This window comes from Sesamum indicum, linkage group LG6 (genome assembly GCF_026168435.1).
Source record: "Sesamum indicum cultivar Baizhima isolate 11 linkage group LG6, ASM2616843v1, whole genome shotgun sequence".
In the NCBI taxonomy this organism is placed as follows: Eukaryota; Viridiplantae; Streptophyta; class Magnoliopsida; order Lamiales; family Pedaliaceae; genus Sesamum; species Sesamum indicum.
In genome coordinates, this window is record NC_142662.1 from 6,121,817 (window position 1) to 6,148,271 (window position 26,455).

The 26,455-nt window shown below is 35.0% G+C and overlaps 4 protein-coding genes across 6 annotated transcripts; 2 read left to right on the forward strand and 2 right to left on the reverse strand.

The window, feature by feature from the left end:
• Positions 1–6,328: 6,328 nt before the first annotated feature.
• LOC105165077 (WRKY family transcription factor) lies at positions 6,329–8,495 on the reverse strand. Its single transcript, XM_011083951.3, has 3 exons — positions 7,593–8,495; positions 6,967–7,403; positions 6,329–6,848 (listed from the first exon to the last, which is right to left on the reverse strand). Exons 1-3 carry the CDS (start codon positions 7,864–7,866, stop codon positions 6,468–6,470), a joined length of 1,092 nt encoding a protein of 363 aa, XP_011082253.1. The 5' UTR covers positions 7,867–8,495; the 3' UTR covers positions 6,329–6,467.
• A 3,399-nt stretch (positions 8,496–11,894) lies between these two features.
• Positions 11,895–14,400, forward strand: CM2 (chorismate mutase 2). Its single transcript, XM_011083660.3, has 5 exons — positions 11,895–12,365; positions 13,182–13,268; positions 13,360–13,503; positions 13,633–13,725; positions 13,806–14,400. The coding sequence occupies exons 1-5, from the start codon at positions 12,132–12,134 to the stop codon at positions 14,034–14,036; spliced, it is 789 nt and encodes a 262-aa protein (XP_011081962.1). The 5' UTR covers positions 11,895–12,131; the 3' UTR covers positions 14,037–14,400.
• Positions 14,401–15,121: 721 nt separating this feature from the next.
• Positions 15,122–23,700, forward strand: LOC105164854 (formin-like protein 18). 3 transcript variants are annotated; one of them, XM_088881321.1, is made up of 18 exons: positions 15,123–15,766; positions 16,201–16,901; positions 17,341–17,562; positions 17,644–19,331; positions 19,436–19,583; positions 20,091–20,162; positions 20,659–20,757; positions 20,934–20,975; positions 21,318–21,398; positions 21,483–21,533; positions 21,606–21,687; positions 21,815–21,909; positions 22,022–22,093; positions 22,182–22,298; positions 22,618–22,686; positions 22,811–22,877; positions 23,034–23,404; positions 23,481–23,700. In XM_088881321.1, exons 1-17 carry the CDS (start codon positions 15,694–15,696, stop codon positions 23,231–23,233), a joined length of 3,879 nt encoding a protein of 1,292 aa, XP_088737447.1. In that variant the 5' UTR covers positions 15,123–15,693; the 3' UTR covers positions 23,234–23,404; positions 23,481–23,700. The 3 variants fall into 3 exon arrangements, with proteins under 3 accessions (XP_088737448.1, XP_088737447.1, XP_011081958.1); XM_011083656.3 differs by having other exon boundaries at positions 15,124–15,766; positions 19,457–19,583; XM_088881322.1 differs by lacking the exon at positions 21,318–21,398 and having other exon boundaries at positions 15,122–15,766.
• On the reverse strand, positions 23,620–25,309 carry LOC105164855 (putative WRKY transcription factor 40). Its single transcript, XM_011083659.3, has 5 exons — positions 25,097–25,309; positions 24,921–24,974; positions 24,429–24,713; positions 24,170–24,286; positions 23,620–24,071 (listed from the first exon to the last, which is right to left on the reverse strand). Exons 1-5 carry the CDS (start codon positions 25,184–25,186, stop codon positions 23,685–23,687), a joined length of 933 nt encoding a protein of 310 aa, XP_011081961.1. The 5' UTR covers positions 25,187–25,309; the 3' UTR covers positions 23,620–23,684.
• Positions 25,310–26,455: the final 1,146 nt, after the last annotated feature.

A 26,455-nucleotide genomic window follows, 5' to 3' on the forward strand; every position in this document is an offset into this window, starting at 1 on the left:
ATTGATGAGATTCGAATTTTATTAATATATATTAAATCATATAAACGTGAAAGCGGTAAGACTATTTAAAAGGATAAAACATAAACTATTTAATTACTTAATGAATGAAAACACAGTTGAATAGAAGAAGCCATTATTTATATGTCATAAGAGAGTGAAGATGAGAAGCAACTTGTCGGGTCGGGTCGTTCCCATCCTATCAAATAAAAAAAATAACAAAGAAGCCACAAGATCCACGTATTATTTGTCGGGTTGGATCGTTCCCATCCAACCCGGAGTTGAGACCCAAAATATCAACCGTTGATCTTTTAATAAGTATTCTCTGAGATACCACCATGTGGACCTATTGTGTACAAACGCTTGCATCTAGAAATACTGTTGTTCTAAATCGTTTATGGTGCGTTGCATTCATTACTTAATCGACCACATTAAGCATTCTAGATTATTTTCGATCCACGTTATACTAACTTAAGCATCAGAGGATATTAGTTGGGGACTTCCCAACTAGTCTAACGATTTTCTATGTTCTGAGGATCCACATTTCCAAGTGATTTAGAATTCATTCGACACTGTCTTCAGTAGACACAGTGTACGACCTGACCTCACCTGAACAACTTGGATCATGCACAATTGCCAGCTTTGCAAGATCTTCCAGAAGAGTATTAAATGGTGTGAACTGAAATATAAATATGTTGTTTGAATTTTTATAAAATCAACCCCTACCTTATTTATTGCCCAATCTAGTTTGAACTTGGAAGATGCTTTACACATGTTGCGAGGTGTTGTCAATTTGTGGATTTAATGCAGAATGAAGGAATTCTCAATATATTTCATCAAATATTGTTGATTTTGTATCAATTCAATTTGAGAATTTATTTTCTAAAAAAATAAAAATGGTGAATTATTATTTATTAAATAAAATTGATTATAATCATCAGTACCAAATATTTATATCTAACAACAGCTGACAACTATGATAATCATCAATATTATATAATTATATTTAATTCATACATACTATTAAAATATAATAACATCCCACACGTTGATAGGATTTGTACCCATCTCAATTTCTCCCGTTGAACTAGATATTTTCGGCACATTTTGACCTTTATTATTATTATTATTATTATTATCATCATTATTATTGCATTTCAATATTCTACATTTTCTTGTTCAAAATAGAATTATATTATTTTTTATGTTTTACATCTTTTCAAACGAAATAAAATTATAATTTAATATTAAAAAAAATACAACCAGAATAATATGAATTTAACTCGTCCGACCCCTGCATAAAAAAAACAAAAAAAAAACTTACACCATAGATAACAAAACTCACCGGTTCTTTTCCCCGAACTTCGTCTTTTATTTATTCTTTTAGATAAAATACGTCGAGCTTCAATAAAATTTGATTCAATTATAAATATTTTATCCTTGTTCGACAAAAAATCAAATATCCCAAAAAATTGAATATTTGATGAATTTAGTATTGTCATAATGGGTTAAATAATTATCTGGTTAGTCATTAAATGCTATTTCTTTTTTGGGGTAGAAAAATATTGAATAAAAATTAATCTAAATTGGAAGCAGTAGAAAAGCATTGGTGAATGGAAGAGAGATTAGAGGTACAGCTGTAGGAGAGCAGGTGACCTTTTTTTCTGGAAGCACTGACTTCCCCACTCGTGTGTTTCTCACCCTTTTCCAAGTTTCTTTGTGATGCGATGGGATTGGATGCAGGAGAGAAGCTGTATTACGTTTGTGCTTAAATCAGCACCAACAGTTTATACAATAAAAGTTGGGGTTAAATACACACTTTACCCTCTTCAATTATATCATCCTTCATCTCTTTAAACTAATAAATATAATATTATTCTTAATATATTTTAATATTATATTATTATTAATTTCTTTTTTTATTCAAAAAATTAATTAGTAAATTATTTACATTACGAGTGGAGTAATTAATTGATATATAGTAAATACATAATAAATAGCACATCATAACAATTTATAAATACGTTTGAAAAGAAATTGACAATATATATGTGTGTGTGTGTGTGTGTTTAACCAAAATTTTAACACTTTTAGGGATAAAAAGATTAAAGAATGTATTTTGTCATATTTTATAGAGAGAGTTCATTCAAAAAATAGATATGTAATTATTGATTTTTATCTATAAAAATTAAACAGTTAATAACTTAATTTTATTACCAACTTATTAAAAAATTTTGTGTTAAAGTTTTTTGTGTATTTATTGTACTCACTCATGATATATTTAGAATATGTAAAATAGTTTAATTTGAAAAATAAATACACAAAAAAAGACGTTATGTTAAGTATGAATGAGTACAATAATACACAAAAAAACTTTCATGCAAAATTTTATTTTTTGTCTGGATATTATATTTGTCGTATATCTATTATATATATATATATATATTAACTTATTACTCCACTTTTAATTTATATTCTTCACTTATTAAAAATTATTTTTAGTTAGAAAATAATTTTGTGATGGTTTAAAGTAATATATTGAAAATAATATAATTACTAGGGGATAAATATTACATCAAAATAATTCACGGCAGCAAAGTGTATGTAGCCCTGAAAATTACTATAAATTGCAATGGGCTATTATGAAATTTATTACAATCAGAAATATCCACTTTAGTAATTAAACAATTAAAAATTCCTCCATTAGATTACTGGGATATTTGGTAAACGACAGCTAATTCTAGAGGATATATGTAAATTTTAATCAATGATAGAATATTTTTAATTAGGAAAAATGTAATTTACCTTCTCATGGTATGAGATTTGAGCAGACATACCCCTTTGAAAAATAAAATAGCAAGTTACCCCTTATGTTAGAAAATAAAACAAATTACCCCTTATGTAAACCATTGATGCAGGGGAGGGGGTTAATTTGCTTTGAAACACATGGGGTCATTTGCTAAAAAAAAAAATTCACATGGGGTATTTGCTTATTTCACACATTATAAGGGGTAAATTGCATTTAACACTTTGTAATTATGATAAATTTTATAGGATCTATTATAATTTATCTTAAAAATTATATAATTTTATTAAATCCAAAATCATATTCCAACAATTAAATTTATTTGTCTAACTTAGGCTGTAATATTTTAAGTCCTGAGCAGTAGATCTAATCATTCTTTGAAGAACAAAGGAGTTTCGCGAAGGTTCTTTAGTACTTACCAAAGTCGTGGGATTTATGATATTTATACATCATTAATCCCATCAATTATGTCTTGGTCAAGTAATAAAATTCAGCCATCATAATCAAAGGTTTCGAGTTTCACGATATGTGTTCATTTTATAATAGTTTATAATTTTTTTCGTCCGTTTGGATGTATTTATTGATTCAATATTTGAGAATTTAATTTAAAAATTATTGATATATTAGATTAGTCTTACAATTTAAATATATTTAATGATGTAAGAATCACATCTTATTAAAAAAAATACATGATTAATTGCAATAAAACCCTCGTTAAATTCAGAATTTACCCTTCCCCTTTTCCCTCGTGATTATTTTACTTTATGCTCTCTTTCTAATTTGTTGACTGGAAATATTTTGTTGACCGAAAATGATGTCCAGGGTGGCGATGGGTTGAATGGAAGTGTTCAAAGCAGCGGTTAAAATTACCAAAAGACCCCTCCATACAATGTTTGAATGTCAATCCTGCACTTCTCGCACTCACCCACACACATAAATACTTGCAAGATATATTCTTGTGTATAAATTACTCATCTGTCCACGACTTCTTCTTATTGTTTGAGAAATTATTTTTTATAAGGGGTATTTGTAATTATAGAGGGGTTATTCATAATTTTTTTAAATAATGCGGGAGTATTTGTAATCATGACAAACTTCAGGAGAACTCGATGTAATTTACCTAAAAAAAATTAATAATTCCCTCCACCCCACAACAAAAGCATTTAATTTCTTCCCTATTTAATCCAAAATTAAAAAAAAAATATATATATATATATATATTGTCAATATTTCTATTAATTAACGTTGAGATACCTTTTTAAATTATCTTAGTTCTTGTCATTATTATCACCATTATTGGAGTCTTTGGGTTATCTGATTTGTCCTTAAAAAAATTATATGACGAAATTTATAGTGCATTATTAGAAAAGGGCATACGTTTGCTTCCTTTATTTATTTATTTTTATTTTTTGGCTGCTTTCCATTTGTAATCTGTTACTAATAGGAACCAATCTTAATATAAATTTCATTCAAACTAACCCTTATCTCACCCATACTTAAAATATATCAATCAGCACAACTTCTCTGAACGATTCACTATTATTGTATTTATGATATGTTAGTCTGTTTAAATTATTCCTCTTTTATATAACAAATCAATTTGATGTATTTTGCTGTTATCATGTGATAAGTTAGTTTATTTAGATTATAACTCTTTTATATAATAAATAAATTTAAAGTATTTGATGTGGGGCTATGATCGGAAGGTTGTAAACGTATTGAAATGTCCTCACTCATCTACTAATTATGAAATAAGTCGAGATTCCGGTCCATCTTTGGGTTGTGTCGACCCGATCCCGGTCCTGGACTCGACCGAGCTCAAAACCCAAATATGTATCGACTTATGCTGACCATTTAATTCTTTCTGAATCTATTGTCCACGTGCAATTATACAGCTTATAGATATATAAATACGCGCCAAAATCTTCGTCACCGACTCAACTCTTATGACTTTGTATATTTAACTTGCACGACCGCACTGATCAATTGGGCATTCGAAAGCTACAACAAGGCCTTTCAGATGTAGTTTTTACAATTTTTTACCATGCTTGGACAATCACTCATTGATATAAACTAAATTTGATCATCTTTTTGTGCACAAATGTAACCTAAGCAAACATAACAACCTCAAATACACAACGGCAGTTATCATATAAATAATATGGATTTGATCGAAATTACTGTCACAATATTGATTTTAACCCGTAGTGGCCCTTCAAAAAATCAGGGGAAGATCCTCATGAATGGGAAATGCAAAATTGGCGCAGTAAATTTTGGACTAGTGACATAACCGAGCAACCTTGTCAAACTAAACTTTGATAAATTCAGTTGCCAGCGAGCGACAGTCGTTCCAAACAAGATAAAGAAATCACAATCACTTTGACGGTAGAATTAAGGTACTGTTAAGATAAGAAAAATCTATATTATAGAAACCTTTCTTGACTTCTCTTCCAAGAAAATTGAAGGGAAAAAGGATATTATTACAGTTGGTCTAAGAAAACTTGCATATGAGAATGTCTTCGCAAAGACTCTTGACTCTTTTGTCGTGCTACCATTTTTCTATTCGTTTTTGTTGCAATTAGACTAATCCAAATACCTAAAAATCAATTACATCATAATACGTGTCGGAATTTTTTGGTAATTATCCACACATAAAGCTTAGATAGGAATATATTTCTATTTTTTGTGTAACAGTCGATTATATGTGATAAAATATTTAATTCTGTCGAATATATCAATAATTTCATAATGTGAGACCAAAGGCCAGATATCTTAGCATTCAATGAATTTGGCTTGTATTTTTTCACATACCAAAGATATTTTCAAATACTTAACTTATTTAGATTTTGGTGGTGGCCTATTAGAAAATATTGTAATTTTTTCCTCCATGCTAGTTACCAAAATGATGACGGCAGGAATTTGATTGACATTGTTGTCCTAAACGGCCTAACTTGTTTGTCTCCAAAGACGTATACTCCGTGCAAATTTTCCTACCTCGCCATCAAAAGGTACTCTAAGTCGATATACGGCGTGGGAAAACACTTAGAATGGTGAAAAAGTGTAATTAAAACAATTACTGGGAAAAGCGCATTCTTGTCCAAAAACAAAATGAGACAACTGAGATTGTTAGCAAAATAATGGAGAGTCAAATAATTGAGTTGGCTAATACATTAAAGTTGCAGAAAACCATATATCATGACTCTACCAAACTATCTATCTGATAATGAGTGAGTTGAATTTTAAGGCAAATTTTTGTTGATAGCAAGAGTTTAAAACCTTAGACACGATGAGGTTTCACACTTTTGTCGCTACCCCAAACATGATGAGATTATGAAACTTGTGATGAAATTAAAAAAATAATAATAATCAATTTGTTTTTCTCTTGAAAATAGTTTCTCTTTCCTTCCTTTTTTTCTTTAATTTTCTGTATATATATATCATTGTTGGGAGTGTAGAGCTGAGATTTTGGGGAGACAGGGGAGGCATGAATGATTTCCACCAGTCGGATTCCTCAGGTGTAATCAATTGTTGAAACCCCGGCCATCTAACTAATGGCCAGTCAAATTTTATTGAGGGATATCTCACTTTCAACAAATATGATTGCAATGAAATACAAACAAATAAGTGTGGGCAGCTGAAAACCTTATGAAAATCAAAATTTGCATTACATGTGGGACTCCACCAAACTTGTCCCCGTCTCCTCAGCTTCAAACTCTGATTCCATGCCGTGAACAATTTGTATCACTTGCCTCAACATGCCGGGGAAAGCTGGAATGTGATGACAAATGAGGCTGGCAGTGTCTCTCCACCAGCATAGCTCTCTTTCTTTCTCCTCAACCTGCTCCATTGCATAATCTAAAGCTGATTCGAGTTCGTTTATTCTTTCTTTCTGCCTGGTTTCCAAGAGTTGGTGCAGTTTCCTCTCAAGTTCTTGTGGCGGGACGCCGTAGAACTCGTTGTAGCTCGGCTCGTGCTGCTCATTAACTTGCTCGATGCATGTGTCAACGTTGAGACTCCATTCAGGTGCGCTGTCCTCAACATCCATCTGCAAGAGGTTTAAGGTTCACAATTGTCAATTCTTTAAACGCTGCTGCTTTCATTCAAACTTTCATGTTGGCTGAGTACATAACAATTGCAGCCGGATTAGTGTACAACATTTGTACCTCTGAATACTGCTGTGTGGAATACTTTAAAGGGAATTCAGCGTCCATCTGGAGTTGCATATGACGGAATTCAGCTTCGAGTTCTGCTTCAATTTGATCCATTCTCAAACTCTTTTCTCGTCTATACCGATTACTACCAAAGACAACCTCAGGCTGTTCCACTTCATGAGAAGACAAATACTGGCCTGAATTATGTTCTTCGGCTTCCTGGAAACCATCAGCGTTTGAGAAAGAAGAAGAAATCCTGGATTTAGAGGGCATTTCAATTGGTTTCTTCTCTTGATTTATTTGGAGCTCTGTTTGGAGATCTCGAAGCAACAGCTCCATCTTTTTGTGCAACTCAACCATCTTGTTCAGCTCAATTCTGCTTGCAGCAACAAGATACATTAGACCAAATCCAACTCCAAGATTGAAAGTGGCTTCTTTCCCAATTTCCGCTGGACAAATGTGAAACCAATTAGCTTATCAGGGGAAACTCACAGACAAAAGGAATCAGCAAGAAATACAATAGAAACAATGCACTTGCCATGTAACTTGTATACAGATAAATGGCCAATACCAAACTTGTTCTCCGATTGGCTTTATTGACCGGTTTCGATAAGAATTTTCCCAAATACTGAAATTACCTGAAACATCACGCCTGGAAGAAGACGATGCTTCGCCTTTCATCATCCCACGTTTTCTCCTTGCATGAAAACTCCCATCCTTCTTCTCCTTCTCCCATTTTCTCTCCATGAATCCGTTTCTCGAACCCTTTCTTGATTTCCCTGCATTGAACCAACGGCAGAAGATAAACCAGGGCGATATACAAGTGAAGCTCCGGCAGATTTCTCTTCTTCTCCTCTGCCTCCTGCTCTTAGACGCCACGACGGTGTCGCTGCAGTACCCATCACACCTCATTTCGAAGCAGTTTCAAGAATTGGGCTTGATGTTAAACTGGTGCGCTTATATAGGAAAAGTGATGAAACAGTAATAAATTTCCTGATGAATTAAATGCAATGGATCGGAGTACAAATAATTGGTTGCAGTTTCCATTAATGGCGGGGAGAGAATTGGCAGAGTGTTTGGTAATGAGCAAAGTGGTGATCACGGGTTGGAGGTGAGTGGATGGAATGGAAGCCGCTTCAAATCCTGGAAGATGGAGGGAAATTTTTGATTTTGTGCGTCTTTCGAGATTTTGGTATTTATTGTGCTATCTAACTCAAATCCCAACACCTTATGCCCTTAAATGCACTGCTTCTTGTCCTGATTCCAAAATCCTGATTCCCGTCGGGGAATATCAATGAAACAGTACCCGAACAATCGGAAATCCTGATTTTCAAAATTTGGATATTTCAATGTGGAGTTGTTTATTATTTTTAGTATATTGATATATTAATTCAATTAATATAATGTTAAAAAAAAACCTCAATGTTAGAACAATTCGGTCCTATAAGTCTATTGTCCATGTAATGTCTTGATTGGTTGAGATTTGATGGCTGGTAAGAACATTTTAAATTGTCGTTTTTCGAATTTTTATCTCTGTATTTTCAATGGGTATGGCAGATCGGTCTCCAATTCGAATCAGTATTTTTGTATCAATTGAATTTGCTTAATTGTGTTTTGTTTGAATGGAGATAAATAGTAGCATATTTAATTTGAGATACGAACGGTTCATTGAAATCTTTTTGACTATTAAAATAGTAAAAAATATAAAATTAGCTTTGAAGGTGAAACAAATTTAATGATATTAAGCTTATAACCAGAAAAAAACATGAAGAAATATCAAACGGAATGTTTGACTTAGACCATGCTTTTATTATTTTACTATCATTATTCATTAGCCCCAGTAGTAAAAAATCAATTGTCCAGAGATTTAATGTAATCGTAAAAAGAAATTTTTTAGTATATACATCTATTGTGTAAATTACAACAACTTTTTTCAAAAATTTGGCATAATTATCAATACTTCTTATTGTTTGAAAAATTACAAATATCCCCTAATATTTGATGAAATTATATATTTCTTAAACGGAAGTATGAAATTGTCAACTTTGCCCTTATTGTATTTTTTATCCAAAAAAATCAAAACTTACAAAAAATCGAACAGTGTGGATGAAAATTTTTTAAAAATTATAAAAAAAAAATATCCACTTAGTCCATAAAAAATAAATATAATTACAAATTTTGCTCCATAATGGCATTTTGGTTAGTTCACCATAAAAAAATGGATGAAAACCTACTAGATTCAGCTAATTGTTAGACAATCGTAAAAATCAAGAAGGTATTAATAATTTTTTCAAAAACAAGAAAGTATTCATAATTTTATCAAATTTCGGAAGAGATGATTGTAATTTACTCTAACTTATTTAATAAAAATAACAAGATGCATACCAAGTACTTGAAAAGACTCCCAATCTATCTTTCACTACCCAAAAACACATTTTAATTTAACTATTTTACCCAAAGCATGTAATAAAAAAGTGTAGCTGTTCAGTGTGGTCCAATAGCAAGTAGGCCTATATGGATAAAGTTCAAGCCATAACTGTAGACATGGGCTTTTATAACAACTTAATTAAAACAAAAACAGCCCACAACGTTGTACATCTATCCGTAAGCAACGCCTTCCCATGGGGAAATTCTAATTCTGACATAATTTGATCAGACATAAATCAATTATATAATATATACAATATATGTATCGTATGATATAATTGATGGTATAATTAAAGAAAAATAACCGATCACATAACAAGTGTATCATACTTACTATGTGATTCATTTGATTTAATAAAACTGGATTTGTGTAAGAATTTCTTTTTTTCATCGTTAGCTTCTTATTTTCTTGGGGGCAGTAAGTATATAATTATATCAATATTTCAATAAACTAAACAATATATTGATTTGTCCAATGTACTAATATACCTAAGAATAATAAAACAAATTATAAGAAACTTAGATAAAATAAAATAAAATAGTGACATGTAAAGTAAACTCGAAAATATGGTTTCAAATTTATTTATAGAGTTGGCAGTTAGGTGAGTAGTGAAAACATATTCGACAGAAACAGGATAATGTCTTTCCACAATTGCTACACACATTTGATTATTCGTTTATTATTTGATAATTGGTATTTTCATTATCTTTTCTGGTAACCAAATCAATCCTTCAACCGCAATATCAAATAAAATAACAAATTTCTTGCAATCCGCATCCACAACGGGAGATTTCATAATCAAATAAATAATTTTTCAGAAAAATAGTCTGTAATCAATCAAATTTAAAATATAGTAAGTTTTTCATCCCAAAACATCTAAATCTTAGCATAACGTACGGAGAAAATAGTATTTTTAGTCGGGTGTCACTATTGGTACCATTCACTACGGGATTCACACTTAAATTTCATAACTTATAAAAATTAGCATTTTCCATCCTCGTACACTTTTTCATCTACAATTTAACAATATAGGTCATGCGCCTAATACGTTGCCTTTAAGTATTTTTTGGTGGAGCAAAACTTGGCCATTTTTTCAATAATATTATATAAGTGCTTCATTTGGCTTATTTGATTCATTTGTCAAAGAGATGATTATTTATATTGCTTCTACTTGATTTCAACTTATAGAAATATGGAAAGGATAGGATTCAATTTTTGTAAGAGAAGAGATAAATCGCTATGTTTTTTTGCCATAATTTTCTTCAAGATTTATTTTTTTCTCCTCAATGTAGTTATATTTTTCCCCCAAAGTAGCCCCAAGATGGAAAATAAACCAATTTCCACTCTAGCCAAAGTTACTTAACAATCACATGTTAGACAAGTGTGCTGCACCAATATTCGTTAGTTAAGCCCTACTGGCTGTGAAAACATCGCCCACGCAATGTAACGAACATGGGCAATAAAAGAAGTATCGATAGTAGCATAAGAAAAAGTGAATTAGGACAAAAAATGCTATGTTTTGTGAGTTATGAGGTCAAAAGTGAAACGGGCCTAACTTATGAGATAAAAAATATTACTTTCCCTATAACAGAATATTGCTTCAACTTACAGTGATTACAAATTAGTACTATCATGTCACTCTTACAGAATAAAAATTACTTTTACAATCAATTTTTAATTTTTAACAAAAAAAAAATAGAAAATGAATAATATAAGAAGTTAGGTAGGGTAATTAAATGAGATGGTGGAATTACGTTAAAGGAGCATCAGACAGACCTACTAAACGCCATTTACAGCAACAACAAACAAACGACAACGATTCGACGTTTATTAATTAATAACAATTACATCCTGTCCCAACTGCACCACACGTGACGCACACTTTCCATATACCATCAAATCATCCATCCTCATAAATCATTTTTTTTCTTTTTTTGAGTTCAAAAAAATAAATCATCTTTTTTCCCATTTACAATTATGTTATATTAATGCGTATAACTTACCTTATTAAATTATAATTTAATTTAATCGTACATTTTGATTAAAAAGAAAAAAAAATACTTATCAATTATATTATGATAACCATAATATCTAATACTGAAAAAGGTGATAAAAGGTTCGTCGAGGATGCTCGTCCTAAGAAAAAATATTAGTATGAATTACATTAATACTTCTTGAAATTAAATTTAATTAAATAAATATTTTATGTTTTTTTAAAAATTATAAATGTATTTTTCAAATTGTAGTGGTAAGATTTTTATGTCGCTTGAAGGGCACTCTAATAATTTGGAGCTCAATATTTCATTGTGGAGATGTTGGATTTAAAATCTATTAGCAATGTGTGTAAGTGAATGCATGTGTGGGTTAAAGAAAATGATAAAATTTATTCTTAATTGCGTAATTTTATTCTTAAAATATATTAAATTAATGTATTCAAATGATGTATTTATAATTTTATAAATAGAAAAAGAGTAGTTTGTGTAGTTAAAGTATCGTTGAATGTAATGTACCCAAAACATTATCTCCTCTATATATAACGAAACATGGAAGAAGTAGAGAAAGACAAGACGTTCACACTACGCACAACAACTTTACTTTCCTAGTTTACTTCAGATCCACCCTTCTTCCTTACCCACTGTCTCAAACAATCCTTAGTTTCAATTTTGGGAGTGGGTTCTCAAAAGGGATAAACTATCGCTTGTCTGTTTTCAGACATTTTCCATCGTCTTCTAATTCATCTGCAGTTGTAATGGCGCAGCAAGGCAGCACTTATCTCGACAGCTTGTTGAATCTTGAATCGCTGAGAAAGAGTTTGGTGAGGCAAGAAGACAGCATTATCTTCAGCCTGATAGAGAGAGCCAGATACCCCATCAATTCTGCCTTGTACGATGACGATGATAAGATTAATAAGGACCCCCCTGCTGAATTATCTGCTTCCTTGTTTCACTTCTTCATACAGGAATCCGAAGCTCTTCAAGCCAAGGTATGTGTTCATCTTTTCGCCTCAATTAATCCTCTGTATATGTAATAACAACATGCAGTATCAACATCCGTACATAAGAAGATGCGATACCTATGTGTCTAATCTTATATATGAAGTGTATATATACATAGAAAACCAAAATTCCAAACATGTCCATCTGTGTGTGTGTTTTAATTAGGGTAATCTTGATGCTTGCGTATGTGCATATGTCTGTAACTGTGTGTGTATGTAGCCACCGTACCCGTGTAGAAATTATAGTCTGGGTCTTCACTTGTAATTTTTTAATGTTGTTGGATGAGAATGAGAATACGTGTGTCTTTACGTATGTGGATTGGTGTGTGGACAGCACTACTCATTTGTTGTTATATATGTATATATTATAATGATGAGACTGCAGTACCCGATTCTGATTGGCTTTATTGATTTTTGTGTGAAGTGAGAATTCGTTTTTATTAGTTAATGAAACTGTATTTTATATTAAATTATGGGTCAAATCAAATATATTTTTAATGAGAATTTATATATATTAAATGTGAACAAATGTTATCTTGGGACATGATGAAGTTGGAGTTTTGGAATCTTTGTATCTTGGATTGAATTTCACTAACTCTGTTCAATAATAGGGGTCGATGAAAGGAGTTCTTGCCACCATTCATATCATTCATAGATCAGGTTTTGATTCATCGATCGATCAGATCAATCCAAAGAGATTATGGAGATATTTTGCTTTTTTTATCAGTGGAACTCATATCATATGCATCAAGAAAGATGTTTTGAATCATTCAGGTAAATTTTTGTGTCTGGTTTTGTTTATAGGCCGGTCGTTATACGTCTCCGGAGGAGAATGCCTTTTTCCCGGATAACTTACCGTCTCCGCTGCTGCCGCCTCCTGACCATACACCGGTAAGAATAAATGTCCATGGTTGAGAATATTGCAAAGCAAGTTTCAAGACCAGATATAGATTTGTACATGTAGGACTGATTTCAAATTCAGGTTTTGCATCCTCCAGGAGCTTGCATTAACATAAATGAGAAAATACTGAATCTGTACCTCAAGACATTGCTTCCTCTGATTGTTGCCGATGGAGACGATGGGAACTATGCAGCCACTGCAGCCAGTGATCTGAACTGTTTGCAGGTAGAAGAGTTGGTTCTCATTCTTTAGTTTGTTCTTCATCTTTCCTCCTTTTCATGCTCGAGTTCTTCAACGTTGTTGAAACGCAACTTCTGTTGACCGTTACACTAAGCTCAAACTTTCTCCTGTCAGGCTCTCTCCAGAAGGATTCACTTTGGAAAATTCGTGGCGGAAGTTAAATTCAGGGATGCTCCTGAAGACTATACCCTAGCCATACGTGCTAAGGTATATATACTTCACCAATAAGACCTTCAACATTTGCATGGCAAACATTTCCTGTCATTGATTAACTTGAGTTCTAGCAGGACAGGGAAGCTTTGATGAAATTATTGACGTTTGAAAGTGTTGAAGAGATGATCAAGAAGAGGGTGGAAAAGAAAGCAATGATATTTGGACAGGACGTGGATCTGAAAGAAAATGATAGCAACGGGGATTACAAGGTTGATCCGTCAATAGTTTCTAAATTTTATGGAGAGTGGGTGATCCCTTTAACAAAATCTGTTCAAGTCGAATACCTCCTCCGTCGTCTGGATTAGCCTTTTTGACCATTGCAACATGGATTCATCAAAAGCTGAAGGAGTTTCCCTGTGAAGGATGAAATGTGCCTGGAAAATCATTCTGTGATGAATGTCAACAACCGACAGCCATCTCTATCTTTCGTTTCTCTTTTGTAGGAAAAATTACATTAACACATGTGAAAGTTTCTACATTGCACTGTATTTATACCGAAACCTTCTTGAGCAAACGAAGCGATAATGTTGCTTGTACTAATGAAATTTCTAGAAGAAACAAGTCAAATGAGCCAAACATATGTTGGCAGCTGCATATGCACGCCAAGGTATCATAAAATGCAAATTTATATATTAGTTCAATTAATAAGAATGGATCATTTGTGTTGAACCCGAGAGCATTGAGTAACTTCCAAAAGCTCCTATATCGTAGGAGCATAAACATGACTCAATTATTAGAATTGAAGCTTTTGGAACTTTTTGTAACAAAAACTGAAGTAATCATGAATTAATGAAATATGTACTTCTTTCCCCTTCCTAAGTCCCATAATAGAAGTAGAAATCAGGACATGAGTACCTAAGTCCCCGCAGCAAGCTTCGGACCTGTCCAGCCAGGAAACGCCCTTCAGGGGGCAATAGGTGTTGGTACAATGGGCTAGTCCAGAGGACAGGAGGGTACTGCAAGTAGCCCGAATGTTAGGCCTGCTCCAAGCAAGAAGATGGGCTACACGACTCTTCTAAAGCCACACTGATGTGGGCCTCGGAACAGAGGATTGGTCTATGGATTGGCCCCAACTCAACTCAACCAACACCTTTTAGACTTTCTTTGATTTATTTTTATTTTAAAAGTATCACTTGACATCTTACTGTCTGAACTAATCATCAAGCTATTTTTAGTTTAGTGATTGTCTATTTTGATTTTGTAATAAAGTTTTTCACAAGTGATACTTTAGGTGAATATGAATTAAATTAAGAGTAGTTTTTATGTGGATAAGGTCGAAATCATATAAATAAGGCTTTATACTTTAAGATTCCTTAAATAAGCTTAGCAGGAGACAACTAACTAATATATTTTTCTTGGAAACACGTGCTCATGAAAACTTAGTACAGAATGAAAGTGAGAGGAGAATGAGTACGAAAGGAACAATCAGACATCTATCATCATCATGGTATGCACTATAATCACACTCGCACAGAATTCCCTGACAGAGTCAGACACAACACTCAGATCTCTCTTCATCGATTAATACACTTTTGCATAAACAAAACAATTCTTGAAATCTTGGCAAGGAAAAACAGAAAACCCTTTTCCCCACTCTCTCTCTCCTGCCCTTTTGTTTCCTCCCGTTGGAAGCCACACACACACACACAACAAACAGCAGAGTAAGTGTGACTGTGAAGAAATGTTCCACATGGAAGAGAAATAAGTGTTCCTTTCAGTCCCAGCAAAATCCAATGCCATTCTAGTTTCTGATTCCACTTTCTTGAATGAAAAGGATAATGTGACCATATAATGCGTCGTGCTCGTGTGTGTATATATACTTGTCTCTTGGATTCTTGTTTTTCCAAGATTTTGTAATGTGGGCTCTTGTTTGTTTGGGTTGTTTGAGTGGAATGTGGGTGGTTTTCAAGAATTTGTAGGGTTTGCCCTGGAGGTGATTTTGGTGGGATCTTGGTCCCAAGAATGGCGCTTTTTCGCAAATTTTTCTACCGGAAACCGCCTGAAGGGCTCTTGGAGATCTCCGACAGGGTTTATGGTACGTTAATGTTGTTGCCCTTGGCGAATGGTTGTGTTCCTATGTTGTATATTAGTAAGCTTTCTTTAAATATGGATTTATTTGGCATTTCTTGAATTTGTATAAGTTTCCTTTTTCGGTATGGAACATCTTGAGTGTGTTGAGAACTCAAATTTTGTTGATTTAGCAATATCCTTTAACAACATTCTACATAGCATTATGTTTTTGTAAAGCCTTGGACATCCTTGAAAGCTACCTCAACAGGAGAGTTTTGAGCTTCCCATAATGACGTGCAAAAAGCTTTTGCTATATCTCAAAGTGAATTTATTGTCTTGCTGATAATACAAATCCTCTATATCTTGAAGTGAAATTCGTTACATTTTTCTTCTACAGAGAACTAATCGTAAGTATGTTTAAAATGGCTCTTCCACATTACTGATTCTATGACTTTGTAGTCTTTGACTGCTGCTTCACTGCCAATCTTATCGAGCGCAATGAGTATGAAGTCTATATAGGGTGCATTTTGAATCAACTCCACGAATACTTCCCGGATTCTTCATTCATGGTTTTTAACTTTGAAGATGAAGAAAATACAGGCCAGATTACTGAAGTATTATCCGAGTATGTTACGACTGTAATCGACTATCCTAGCCAGTATGAAAACTGCCCATTACTCACCCTGGAAATGATTCACCACTTCTTGAAATCAAGTGAAAGTTGGCTTTGCATTGGGCAGAGGAATGTACTCTTGATGCATTGCGAGAATCGTGCTTTACCGATACTGGCGTTCATGCTGGCTGCTTTGTTGATTTATATGAAGCAATATACAGGGGAACAAAGAACTTTAGAGATGATATACAAGCAAGCACCTCAACAGCTTTTGCAATTATTGTTGCCTCTGAATCCGCTACCTTCGCAGTTGAGGTATCTACAGTATGTCTCAAGAAGGAACATTGGTTCGAGGTGGCCCCCATTGGATAGAGCGCTGACATTAGACTGCATCATCCTTAGAGTCATTCCTGATATGGATGGGAAAGGTGGTTGCCGTCCCCTCGTTAGGATATACGGGCAGGATCCTTTGATGGCTGCTGATCGAACGACTAAGGTGCTCTTCTCTATGCCGAAAAGGACCAAAACTGTGGGGTATGTCAAACAGGTAGTTTTCCATTCTTGCCCTCTTTCTACTTTGCTTATCTTTTCTTCATTGCTGGTGCATGCACCTGCCTCCTGTGAGGAGAATGTAAGCTATTTGTGTTACACTGGCTCACGTGTGTTTGTGCACTTCTGCCTCTTTCTTTGCTTTTCTAAAATGCAGATGATCTTGCAGTATTTGGGCAAGTGATTTCTATTTTCTAGTTGTTGATTATGTGGTGTTCATCTAATGATTTCCAAATACATTAAATAGTTCTACTGATTATGCAAGTCGCAAGACAAACTTGCATTTATATCACAATAATACACAGTTGCAAGTTGTGAATGCTTAATCTAGAGTTGGAACAGTGAATTATATGATAATCCTTCTTCTTGCTCTTAGCTCAAACTTGAGACATTAAGTTTCCTTTTTTCTTCTTAAAGTGTGTCGCACTCTGTCACAGGCAGATTGTGAACTTGTTAAAATTGATATCAATTGCCATGTACAAGGTGATGTTGTTCTTGAGTGTATTACATTGGATGAAAACCTAGAACATGAAGAAATGATGTTCCGTGTGATGTTCAATACGGCGTTTATCAGATCAAATATATTGATGCTCACCCGTGATGAAATCGATATACTGTGGAATGCCAAGGATCAGTTTCCCAAGGACTTCAGAGCAGAGGTATGTGTTTTTCGTTTTGTTTGAATTCAGACTGCTGCAACATTTTCTTGGGCTTGAAATTCATCTTTTGGTTTGATTAAGGTTCTTTTCTCGGAGATGGATTCTTCTTCTTCACTTGTCGGGCCTGATTTGCCTGGGATCCAAGACAAAGAGGGCCTTCCTATTGAAGCATTTGCCAAAGTTCAAGATATATTTGACAACCTAGATTGGCAAGATTCGGAAACAGATATTGCCTTAAATATGATTCAACAAATGACAGCCTCCAGTATTCTCCAGGAGACACTGGAGATTGCTGCTTCGCCGAGTTCCAGAAAAGGAAACTGGCAGACTGTTTTCTCCAAGAGTGTGAAAGATGAACAACTAGAGTGTATTTTTCTCCGGAATGCTTTACAAAAAAAGCTAGAGAACTCCTCTATTCAATCTGAAGTAACATCGATGACTGCTTCACCTCAGTCTGTCCAAGACCAGAACTTTTTCACTGTTTGTCCTGATTGTAAGAAAGAGGGCAGATTTCTTGAAGCAAGTAGTGACATTGTTTCAGAGAGTCCAAAATCTGAAGCTTCTGGAAATGACACCACTGAAAAACCATCTGTAGCCTCAAAATCGTCCCTTGATTTGAATTTTATGGCAAAGAAGAATGACACCAGTGAACTGCAAGTTTCTGTTCAAAGGCCTGCTCAATCTAAAATCATATCACCACGAATTTCTCCAACTTCACTATCTACTCCAACTTCACTTTCTAATTCCTCCCAAAGTTCACCTGTAGCTCTCTCAAGATACCGTAGCCCCTCCACAGCACTTGGGATTACTGCACTTCTGCATGATCATGCTGGCTTTAGTGCAGACTCTTCTATCTCAACATCTGCTCCGTGTGCATCGAAGCCTGTGCAATCCACTAATTCATCTGTGCCGGCTCTAGAACGACTCCCCCCAGAGAACAATTCAATATCAGGATCAAAAGTTTCTCCTTGTCATCCTGCTCCTCCACCACCATTACAATCTAACTCCTACTCATCTGTTTCGGAACTGCCACATACTTCACTTAATCCTGACACTGGTATGTCAGAGGAAGCTGCACCTTCTTGTAGGCAGCAAACTTCAGCTTCCTTGTCTCCATCCCAAACTCCGCATCCATCCTCAGTCACATCTGAACTTCCCTCAGCTCCAGATACCTTATCAGCTTCTCGACCAAAGCACCCCTCTCCACCTTCTCCCTCAGGAACAGCTCCACTTCAATCTCTGTTATCAGCACCTTTACCTCCCCCTCCTCTTTCCGCCTCGCCAGCAACTGCATCCCCCTCTCCTAGGATCATCTCATCTGGTGCTCCTCCTCCACCTCCATTACCTCCATGCTCAGGAACAGCTTTATTTCCCTCTCATGCAGAAACAACTGTGCCTTCTGCACCTCAATGTTCAGGCTCAACAACAGTTTCTACCAGTGGATGCTCAGCACCACCACCACCACCACCACCATGTCCTCCTAGTTCTACCCAAGCTACGAATTATCCGTGTCCCCCACCTCCACCTGCTCCAAATTTAAATGGCTTATCAAAAACTGGTGGTGCTTCTTTGCAGCTGCATTCATCTATCAGTAATGGAAGCATACCTGCACCTCCTTTGGGTGCAAGGGGAAAGTTGCAACCAAGGATGAATTCAAGAATGGCCCAAACAAAAAAATCATCCCTGAAACCATATCACTGGTTGAAGTTAACAAGGGCCATACAGGGCAGCTTATGGGCTGAGGCACAGAAACCTGAGGAGGCTTCAAAGTATGAGATTATATATTGTCTTCATTTATGTATTCTCTTAGTTTTCATACTTATCGACCATGAGAATTGTTACCATTATTTTATGCATTTGCTAATGTCGCCAGCTCATCTTATCATCCTTACAGAGCTCCTGAGTTAGACATATCCGAACTCGAGACTCTTTTCTCAGCCGCTGTTCCAAAATCAGATCAAAGCACCAGAGGAAAATTAAATAGGCGTGGCTCAGTGCTTAAACCTGATAAAGTCCAACTGGTAAATTGGATATAATATTTTAGACTAAATGCATCTTACTCTTGGCTGATCTTCTATATGTTAATTTCTTTAAGTTAGAGCATTTACAGTGTGCATGCCAGGGCGTGGTCATTAAGCTTTCTCTGTTTATTAATGGGTTGAACGGTTTCCTGGGGTCCGAAAGCTTCATTCATTGGATTTTCTGTATTAAATGTATTCATGCACTGCACATATTCACGTACAACCCTCGTTTATATATCATGGACAGATACTGTTTGTCTGACATGAAATAGATTTGGGTTGTCTTTTTGGATGAAAAGCAATACATTATATGAGTGTTCCACAATTAGTATTCAACTGTGCAGGACCTCCTCTAGCTTGGACCCTTGACATTGGTAAAACCTTATATTTGTCTCCCTTTTACTTCATCATTTCCAGCACGTTCTCTTTTCACTTGCAATAAAAAGAGTTGTAAGATGAAACTATTAATATCTTCTTAATCTAGTAAAGTTTTGTTTTCTCTCGCAGATTGAGCTAAGAAGGGCATACAACTGTGAGATCATGCTGACAAAAGTTAAGGTTCCTTTGTCGGATTTGATGGTATGCTTAACTTCATCATTATCTACAATTTGACTTCTATACATTTGTCTTCAACATCACTTAATGTCAAAACATGTTTTGTCAAGTAGCAATGATTTTGTTAGTAATTGACTTTGTTATAAATTTTTCCTGACTATTCATGTAGATTACTGTTCTGTTCTTGAAATGCATGATCAGACATAATTAGCTGTGCATTTGTACAAAAAGACTCAGCAGGATTTCATATTGCTTGCTAAATAAATCAGTTTAAGTGAAAACGTTTAAACTTTTCATTTATATAGCAGTTGCATTTTCTGTAGCCTGTGTAACAAATCCTATTATTTCTCACTTGAAAAACAGCTATTTTGTCAAAGGAAGTTAAGGAACTCTAAAATAGTGAATTTGATAAAGAAACTCAAAAAAGTCAATTTTTTGGTTCATCAGCTAGCATACAGTGGGAGGTAGTTGCTTCGTTGTTTGTTCAGTTTAATCGTCGAATTGACATGTCTTTCCACAGAATTCAATCCTTGCTTTAGATGACTCGGCGTTGGATGCTGATCAGGTAGATAATCTTATAAAATTTTGTCCAACCAAAGAAGAAATGGAACTCCTTAAGGTATCTCTTTGTTTCAAAATCATTTATCTATTTTATGTTGGGGGCATTCATTCTAGTCTTCTTTATTTAATGATTATGAGAGTGCAGATCTTTCAGATACCTTTCATAGACTCCAATAGTTTCATACGTCCAATCTATTTTTCCAGGCTCATTTTTAACCATATTTCTTCTTACAGAACTACAAAGGTGACAAGGAGAACCTTGGAAAGTGTGAACAGGTAGATGTGATTTTTCTGGTTTTTTTCTTGATGAATATGTTAAGTAGGCTAGAGCACTATTAAATGAGGGATGTCAAAGTCAATTTGTTTCTTGATTTTGCATGTTACTTCCATTTTTCTATCTCTCATTTTATAAAATGCCTCTGCAATTACATTTGTTTGGTGGCTTTTCAATCGGGTTTGTTTTATAAATCTGATGTCCCTGCATTTTCGGTGTGTTCGTATCAGAACAAACTTCTATCTTCCTCCTCCTTCATTGGGCCAAGAGAGTAACTAATTAATAGAGTTGAACTGGTAGCATTTCGAGCTCTTACAACATGTTTTAATCCCCATTTGTTGCAGTTTTTCTTGGAGTTGATAAAAGTCCCACGTGTAGAGTCCAAGCTAAGAGTTTTCTCATTTAAAATTCAATTTTCCTCCCAGGTCAGAAGAAAATATAGTGTACACCATGCAGTAGTAGTCCTTTTTTCTTCTGGTCATTAAAAATAAGTCTGCATTCATGGTCAGGTATCAGATCTGAGAAATAGTTTGAACACCGTGAACTCCACATCTGAAGAGGCAAGTAAACTCTGCTAGTCTTTTCTTTTGCTCCTATGAAAAATCTGTTGCCCTGAAAATAGTTTCCATCAGGTCAGAAAATCTGTCAAGTTGAAACGAATCATGCAAACTATACTTTCACTGGGTAATGCTTTAAATCATGGAACAGCAAGAGGTAAGTAGAAAGACCATTTACTTCTTGTGCATGGGATTTTATCAATCTTGTCATACATCTCTTAGGACAGACAATATTTGATCATATTGGAAACTTGAAAGAGTGACATCATCATTTATGGTAACAGGTTCTGCTGTCGGATTTCGCCTGGATAGCCTTCTAAAACTTACTGAAACAAGAGCCCGGAACAACAAGCTGACTCTTATGCACTATCTGTGTAAGGTAAGAATCAGTCATGTTCTATCAACAATATTGCCACAGTTTCTGTAGGTCTCCCTTTTCTCTTAACATAGCGCCAACAATATTTTGACTCACACCTTCTATCAACCTCTAGGTGCTTGCTGAAAAGTTACCAGAAGTTTTAGATTTTCATAAAGACTTAGTAAGTCTAGAGGCTGCAACAAAGGTAAGCCATCTTATTCAACCTTCTCATTTTTGCTTTCTGTTTTAAGTAGAATCACTTGATAGTACATGTTCGGGCGTTTGTCATGTAGATCCAACTAAAGTATTTGGCAGAGGAAATGCAAGCTGTTAGCAAAGGGATTGAAAAAGTTGTACAAGAACTAACCTTGTCGGAACATGATGGTGCTGTGTCTGAAAGCTTCTCCAAGGTAACTTAATTGTCTTGATCAAGAAATTGTTATCCGAATTATGTAGAGCGTAGACCTCAATGCCAAAAAAACTGTTATCAATTTTGGCTTTGTGGTTAACTAATCGCCCTAAAGACGATTCATTTTTTTTTATCTCATACTGGGAAAGCATAAATATGGCAAGGGCAAAGTTAAATGACCCTTTTCTGAATGATCTTAACCATGTAAAGAATTCCAACCCTGTTTTACATGCGTCCTTGCTCCCCCTGTGCACATTCTAATTATGCTTCATAACTTGTATTTTCCTTCTACCTAATGCTTTTATCTATTAAATGCTTAGATACTGAAAGAGTTTTATGGCTCTGCTGAAGAGGAGGTGAAATCCGTGGCTTCACTTTATTCTGGAGTGGTAAAGTTCTTATTCTTGTTAATCTGCAATACTCTGGTCCGGCTGCCCCTGCGGCCTCCCCCTCCCACACCATGCCTGTCCATGGCATTATGGCTATTATCTGATGAATTATGAGTTTATTTAGGGAAAAAATGCAGATGCACTGGCTCTTTATTTTGGGGAAGATCCAGCGCGTTGCCCGTTTGAGCAAGGTATTCCTTTTATCTAGTATTCCCTACATTATCAATGTCACATGAAATGGGGTCTTTCTATGTTTGTTTTGTTTCATTCCACTTAATTTTTCGATTCAATTTAATTCTCCGATCTTGCTATATTGTGCGTTTACATTTTGTGCGGTGTTTCTGCAGTTGTCTCAACTTTGCTAAATTTTGTGAGAATGTTTCAACGCTGTCACGAGGAAAACTGCAAGCAACAAGAACTTGAGAAGAAGAAAGCACAGCAAGAAGCAGAAAACGGCAAGGGTAAGTTGAATACTTCAAGAAAAGAGTTGGAAAACGAGAATGTGATGTCAAGTGCAGTGGTGTCTGAACTACAACCTCAGCAGTAAACTAAAATCATCTTTGAATCAATCTTCTCACATCCTCGAGGATTTGTTACTGGCATTAGTAGTCTTTCCATATTTCAACACAATAGCAGCACCACAGTTCAAGAAAACAAGTACTGGAGGATACTGGCAAAGCGATGAGCGACGACAAATCAGGAAAACCATATATAAATGGTATGTGATCGTAAACTTGCTGCTTCTTTGTGTAAATACGGAAAATCCTTTTTTATTTGGTTTTAATTTGATGCAGAAAGTAATCTGAAGTCTGGAAGGCTGAGCCCCTGGGGACGGCATAATCGATGCTGCTGATGTCCAATTAACCATGTATAGTTTTATGTATGTAAAAGGTCTAGTGCAATGAATACCATGACAAATTAACAACTACCACATTCATTAATTTAGATTGATTACCAAGATAATTAAATGCTAACAGAACCCAAATGCACATGTATACTCATGAGTTCGACAAACTGTCATTGTTGTCCTCTGATACATCATCTAATATTCTGCCAGTGATGGCTGCCGCTAGTGCGGCTGTGAAGCTCGGGTTCCTTGTCAAGGAAGAAGCCATTTGTTCAACAAAAAACTGCTGAACTGCAGTGTTTTCTGTTGCTGCAATAGCACTCTGCATGTTGCTAAATATTATAGGATCTGTGAAATCAAGAATACTTGCTGCAGAGCTGGAGCATCCAATCGGGGTCGAGCCTGGAGACGGGTTAGCTCCGGCTACACCACCTGGTGGTAATGATACTGAAAGCCCGGGTGTAGAGGGGTGGTGGTGGTTGTGCTGGCCTTCGTATGTGGCTACTAAAAGAGATGGATCATTAGCACTTTTCTGCACCTACAAAGAATGAACAAATTCCCAAGATTAAATCAACATTTCTACTTGCCAGGCCTTATTTTTTGTTGAATGTTATGTACAATGCAACAGGATCTCACCTTCTTCTTGACAGGGCAAGACGGGGCGAAAGAGCACTTGTAGTAAGCTCTAGGAGATGGGTTATCCCTCGTCACCTTTTGTCCGTATTTTCTCCAATGGTATCCGTCCTTTACAACCTGTAATTCAAGAGAACACATTAATGTTGCTGCAGGAATAGATAACATTAATCATAAATTAGGGAGTAATTAGAGCAGACATATATAGATACACTTTATTAGAAATATGGTGGAGCGTCGAGGTATGAATAATCGAACTCACTAGGCTGGTATCCGATGGATCAATTCGTACATGAACCCTTGAAACGTTGGATTTGATCTCTTTAGGTGACCATTCATTACAACAATGGTGGCCGAACGAACTGTTTCCTATAGATCTGTCAAAACTTTCTATTTCATCATATTTCCTTTTCTTTGAGCTGAAGAGCTCTTCTACAGATTGCTTTTGCATCAACTCAATGTATTTTCTGCATATAATCGTGAGCATATCGTTCAGCTTCTCGTTCTCTGACTTCGTCCTGTTTAACTCCTGTTCCAGGTCATAAGCCTGCGTAGACAAAATTATTACAAGTTTATGAGTTCCAATTTTGGAGGTTCCAACAGTGCAAAACTAACAACTATGATGATTAATCACTAACTTTTGCTTGAAATTAGAACAATGAAGAGATCAAATTTGTGAAAAATATCAAGAGAGTGTGAAGCATAAGCTTTTGAATTATAAGCAGTCAAACCACGGAACTTAGCCTGTACGCACCTCATTATTCAAACCTGACTCTCTTTCACCACCAACATCATTCCCTTCCGATGTCTAAGGGGAAAAAAAAATAGCGTAGGTCTATGTAATTATGCTTCCTTAAAGATCGATAATCGAAGAAAATGAACAGAGGAATTAATAATGTTGTAATAAATTTCTTCCGATATTTTGCATACCGGAGGTTGATCATCAGTAGGATTGTGCATGGGATTCGTGTTGAGGTCGATCGTTAGGGACGTTGTGCAGGCTGCCGAGGTTCTATCCATTTCTTGAATTTGCAGGTCTGGATATGATCAAGAATCCTAGGCTATATGTTGACAGATTCAATGTTGGAATTCTTTGATTTGGGTTCAGAAATAGTTTAAGGATGAGTGAATGGAAAAACTAATGGGGAGTAAGACAGTATTTATAGGAATAAAAAATAAAGTTGTAATAAAGATTAGCTTGAACCTTGACTTCAAGTCTCGATAGTCTGTCTTTTTTTGCTCTTTTCTTTTTTTGGATGAACAAGTCTTGATATTTACTGTTTAATAAGTGGCCGAAAGTACCCCGAAATTCCATTCAAGAATTATGCGTCTTTGTTCCTTCTAGCTACATTCGAAAGTTCAATCTTTATTGTAATAAAGAATATTGATATGTAATAAACTCAAGTATGTTTGGATATGTACTTAATTCTCTAACCTTGTTTAACTACTATAAACTATTGACCCTCAAGAAAATTGTATGCTTATCTTATTTATACTTCATTACTTAGGGGGTTAGATATTGACTTTTGATGTGGATTATCCAAACCCTAATCCATCTTAGATGTTTAGTGTTGTGAAGTTTCTTGGCAAGAACGGGCCATTGAATCGATCAATAATAATCGTCGAATACTTGTGGTCCCATTATTGTGAGTGGACAAGTTGTACTAATCCAACGATTGTGATTGCATTACTATTTATATAAATGTATTTAAAGAATCTTATCGTGTACGTGAATTGTATTTTTAAAAAAAAAACGATTAAATTAATGGTCATGTAATAACACGACAGGCTACAAAAAAAAGTATGTATTAGATATAAAGACATGTATGTTGTAGGCTATTCGAACTTGAATAATGTGTCTGATTCGTAGTCATAAATCTCGTTGGCCGGTAATTCACTCACAAGGCAAGTATGCGTGTTGTGTGTGTGAGGTTTTACAACCTTGGATAAGAGATTTGAAATGGAGGACTTTGGTTTGGGAGTTAAATGTAGATAGAATCTAGGAATTCACATGACATGTTTGGACGTCTTGAGAGGCTTCGTACAAATATAAGGTAGTTATGAATACGCGTCGCCGACTCCTACACCCCTACCCCATTCCAACTCATGGAATTAATCCACCTTATATTTCCTTGGATGAAACAAAGCGTAATGTGAAGAACAACTTCTTCACATTACATATGTAGTTTATTAGGTGAAAAATTACATTTTTAGTCTCATAGGATAGAGCGTTCAATATTTTTTAGTCTTTTATTTTATGAAATTTTCAAAACGATTCCAAGATTTGGA

Coding starts and splice junctions, on each gene's coding strand:
- LOC105165077 (XM_011083951.3), bottom strand. CDS start 7,866: ATGAGGTGTGATGGGTACTGCAGCGACACCGTCGTGGCGTCTAAGAGC. Junction 7,404..7,592: donor TTCCAGGCGTGATGTTTCAG/GTAATTTCAGTA, acceptor ACATTTGTCCAG/CGGAAATTGGGAAAGAAGCC. Junction 6,849..6,966: donor CCACACAGCAGTATTCAGAG/GTACAAATGTTG, acceptor AACCTCTTGCAG/ATGGATGTTGAGGACAGCGC.
- CM2 (XM_011083660.3), top strand. CDS start 12,132: ATGGCGCAGCAAGGCAGCACTTATCTCGACAGCTTGTTGAATCTTGAA. Junction 13,269..13,359: donor CGCCTCCTGACCATACACCG/GTAAGAATAAAT, acceptor TTTCAAATTCAG/GTTTTGCATCCTCCAGGAGC. Junction 13,726..13,805: donor CCCTAGCCATACGTGCTAAG/GTATATATACTT, acceptor GAGTTCTAGCAG/GACAGGGAAGCTTTGATGAA.
- LOC105164854 (XM_088881321.1), top strand. CDS start 15,694: ATGGCGCTTTTTCGCAAATTTTTCTACCGGAAACCGCCTGAAGGGCTC. Junction 15,767..16,200: donor GATCTCCGACAGGGTTTATG/GTACGTTAATGT, acceptor ATGACTTTGTAG/TCTTTGACTGCTGCTTCACT. Junction 17,563..17,643: donor CCAAGGACTTCAGAGCAGAG/GTATGTGTTTTT, acceptor GGTTTGATTAAG/GTTCTTTTCTCGGAGATGGA.
- LOC105164855 (XM_011083659.3), bottom strand. CDS start 25,186: ATGGATAGAACCTCGGCAGCCTGCACAACGTCCCTAACGATCGACCTC. Junction 24,714..24,920: donor AGTCAGGTTTGAATAATGAG/GTGCGTACAGGC, acceptor TTGTCTACGCAG/GCTTATGACCTGGAACAGGA. Junction 24,072..24,169: donor CTTGCCCTGTCAAGAAGAAG/GTGAGATCCTGT, acceptor CATTCTTTGTAG/GTGCAGAAAAGTGCTAATGA.